This window comes from Anopheles darlingi, chromosome 2 (assembly GCF_943734745.1).
Source record: "Anopheles darlingi chromosome 2, idAnoDarlMG_H_01, whole genome shotgun sequence".
NCBI lineage: Eukaryota > Metazoa > Arthropoda > Insecta > Diptera > Culicidae > Anopheles > Anopheles darlingi.
In genome coordinates, this window is record NC_064874.1 from 20,002,092 (window position 1) to 20,004,591 (window position 2,500).

Here is a 2,500-nt window from a genome sequence, read left to right on the forward strand (position 1 = left end):
GGACTCGAAGCACTATCCTACTCATCACTATCAGCACCAGACGGGTGCATCTCCTTCGTCGGTCTACGGAAACAATGGTTCTCCGGGAGGAGCTGGCGGAGGAGGAGCAGGCAGGCACTCGTCCGTACCTAATAACATGACTGGCGCTAGTTCGGGTGGCGCAAGTGGTGCCGGTTCAAAAGGATATGGTTTCGGTACAGCCGCTGCAAGAAGCCGCTTCGAGCGTTCTGGCCAGGATGTGATGGCCCGTGCGTCGCAAATCGTGATGTAAGATCAATCATGCTCACCTCATCGCTCAACGGTGCAGTTCATTCATTGTTTCATTCAGCTCTCTCCGAGAACGAGAAATCATTCATCACTATATCAGTATCGAATTCGAATCGCTTTGCCTTTGTGATCGTGCCAGCAATTCCTTTAGCCTTTGTTACTTCTCCCAATTTATCTTACTAGTGATGCGCATCCCGTCTTAGAATGCCTTTTTTTTCTTTGTATTGTCTTTTTTGATAAAAAATACTGTGTTTTTTTGTTACTATCTGTCGAATGTGCTGTCGTTGCTCCAAATTGTTCGTGCTTTAGTTGATTAGAGATTGCTTCCTACACTGAGTTTTCTTTATTGTGTGATGAGACTAGTTGAACGTGTTCGTATAATTGCCCAAAGCCTAAATTTTCAGAGCAAAGTGAGCAACTTGAATGGATTCTTAAATGACAGAACAGCAGCCGCATTATTGCTCTGGCCGCAATATGCATGTTGTGCAGTTTCCAAAATTGAGCCACTAACCACCCAATGATAAAGACGCCATATTCCGTCCACTGATGTATCTGTTATATCATTCTGTGTCGCAGGAAAAACAAATCGTTTCGTCCGCGGGAACGCCCGAAGAAGGGGCTCAAGAATCTCCAGTCGGTAAAAACGTTATCCGCTGGCCAAAACCTCACCAACCAAACGTCCGGTATTAAGACGCGCAAACAGCCACTCACTGTGACGGCTCAATTCCAGAACTCGTTGATCGCTCTAATGGAAACGTTGAACCAGGTAAGCAATCGGTGATACGGCGGCTAAAGGGGTACTTTCGGCGGCCTCCTATTAATGAGCGCTTTCACTTTCCCTCCTTCGTTTTAGGCTAATCCATTCTTCATTCGATGTATTAAATCGAACCCGAACAAAATACCTAACCAATTCGACGATGCCACCGTTACGCGACAGGTACGTTTGCTACGGGCAATGGACGGCGGGTTCCAAGACGGTCAAGACATGTTTCCCCAGGAGACGATGCCAAAGCATCTCCATCCATCTGGAAGAAAAAAAAACATACACTGTGATTGTCGCAGTCATATGCAAACAATAGATTAGCAGTGGATTGTATCACACGTGTGTTACCTTGGAAAGGATGAGCGTGTGAACAACCCTCACATTGCCGAATGCATAGTTTACGGTACATAATGTACCGTGGGATCCATGGCAATCCCGTTAAGCTAAAACACGTGACACAGTTACACGCATACACTCACTGAGCCAAATTTAAATCCTGCAATCTTTTGCACAGGCACACAGGCTTGCAGCATGAGTGAGACGATTGTTTCAAGGTAAAACTGAGAGGAAATTTGCATAATTTTGGTTAGCACAAACCTTGAGTAAATGACCTTTGAACGACGAATTTGCCGATTACACTTGTCGGTGCTTTTTCGCACTTGTACTGAGGTCATTGTCTATGATAAAAGGATTTAAGGTAGATTCTCAAAGAGACGACCATTAACTGTTGTATAAATGACTTAAACGTAACGTTCTGCTATCTTTGTCGTACTGTGCAGAATTTCAGGTTGGGCTCAGGCCCTTCTGCGTTCAGTTCCAGCATTGCATAAATTAATGCTGATGCTGCTGATAGGCAGAGAAGAAGGAGAGGCAACTAACAGATTGCCTATTCGGCACCGGTTTTGTACATCCCTGCATAGACATGCCTGGATTACAGTCGCTCTCTCCCTCTGTTTCATTGTCTGCCGCTCTAGTGCTTAGCCTGCACTGACGGTCTTTCCTTATGGAATTTCGCTTTACCTGGGCCGTTTCGTGCGCTTCGTTCGGGGGCTTTCGTTCATCTGGATCGAACAGATTTCAACTACCTCTGTCAGTGTCTGTTGTACCTTCGAAGAGTATGATTGTGCAGTAGACTGTAGTCTCTTGTTTGTAATTTTTTGTGAATTCTGCTTCAATCGATCAAATCAAATTTACGAGTGTGTGAAACAGTGAAATTTAACTACGGCATGCTGTCAAGATAGAAGGATGTCCGTTGAACCATTGATCCTTTCAAACCCCGAGATCGGCATTAGACTAGTGTTTCTGGTGATACTGTGCTCCGTTAATTGCGTACTGGTGACACTTTTGATCAGTACAGGGCTAGTTTTAAAGCTCAAAATGACCATAACGGTAGCGGTGGTAAGTGCATAAGCGATACAACTACAATGGCCTCTGCGAGAGGATTTAGAACGCGTCCGAATAGGGGTTTTG

General features: G+C 45.1%; 1 protein-coding gene across 7 annotated transcripts in view; it reads left to right on the forward strand.

Moving 5' to 3' along the window:
* LOC125948814 (unconventional myosin-IXAa-like) overlaps positions 1-2,500 on the forward strand; it is a 51,028-nt gene that overhangs the window by 38,361 nt on the left and 10,167 nt on the right. For all 7 annotated transcript variants that reach the window (XM_049675260.1, XM_049675258.1, XM_049675259.1 and 4 more), the window contains 3 exons: positions 1-267; positions 844-1,033; positions 1,121-1,204. The exon at positions 1-267 is cut by the window's left edge and continues 237 nt beyond it. In XM_049675260.1, the coding sequence (XP_049531217.1) occupies positions 1-267; positions 844-1,033; positions 1,121-1,204 (541 nt within the window). The remainder of the gene's footprint in view (positions 268-843; positions 1,034-1,120; positions 1,205-2,500) is intronic.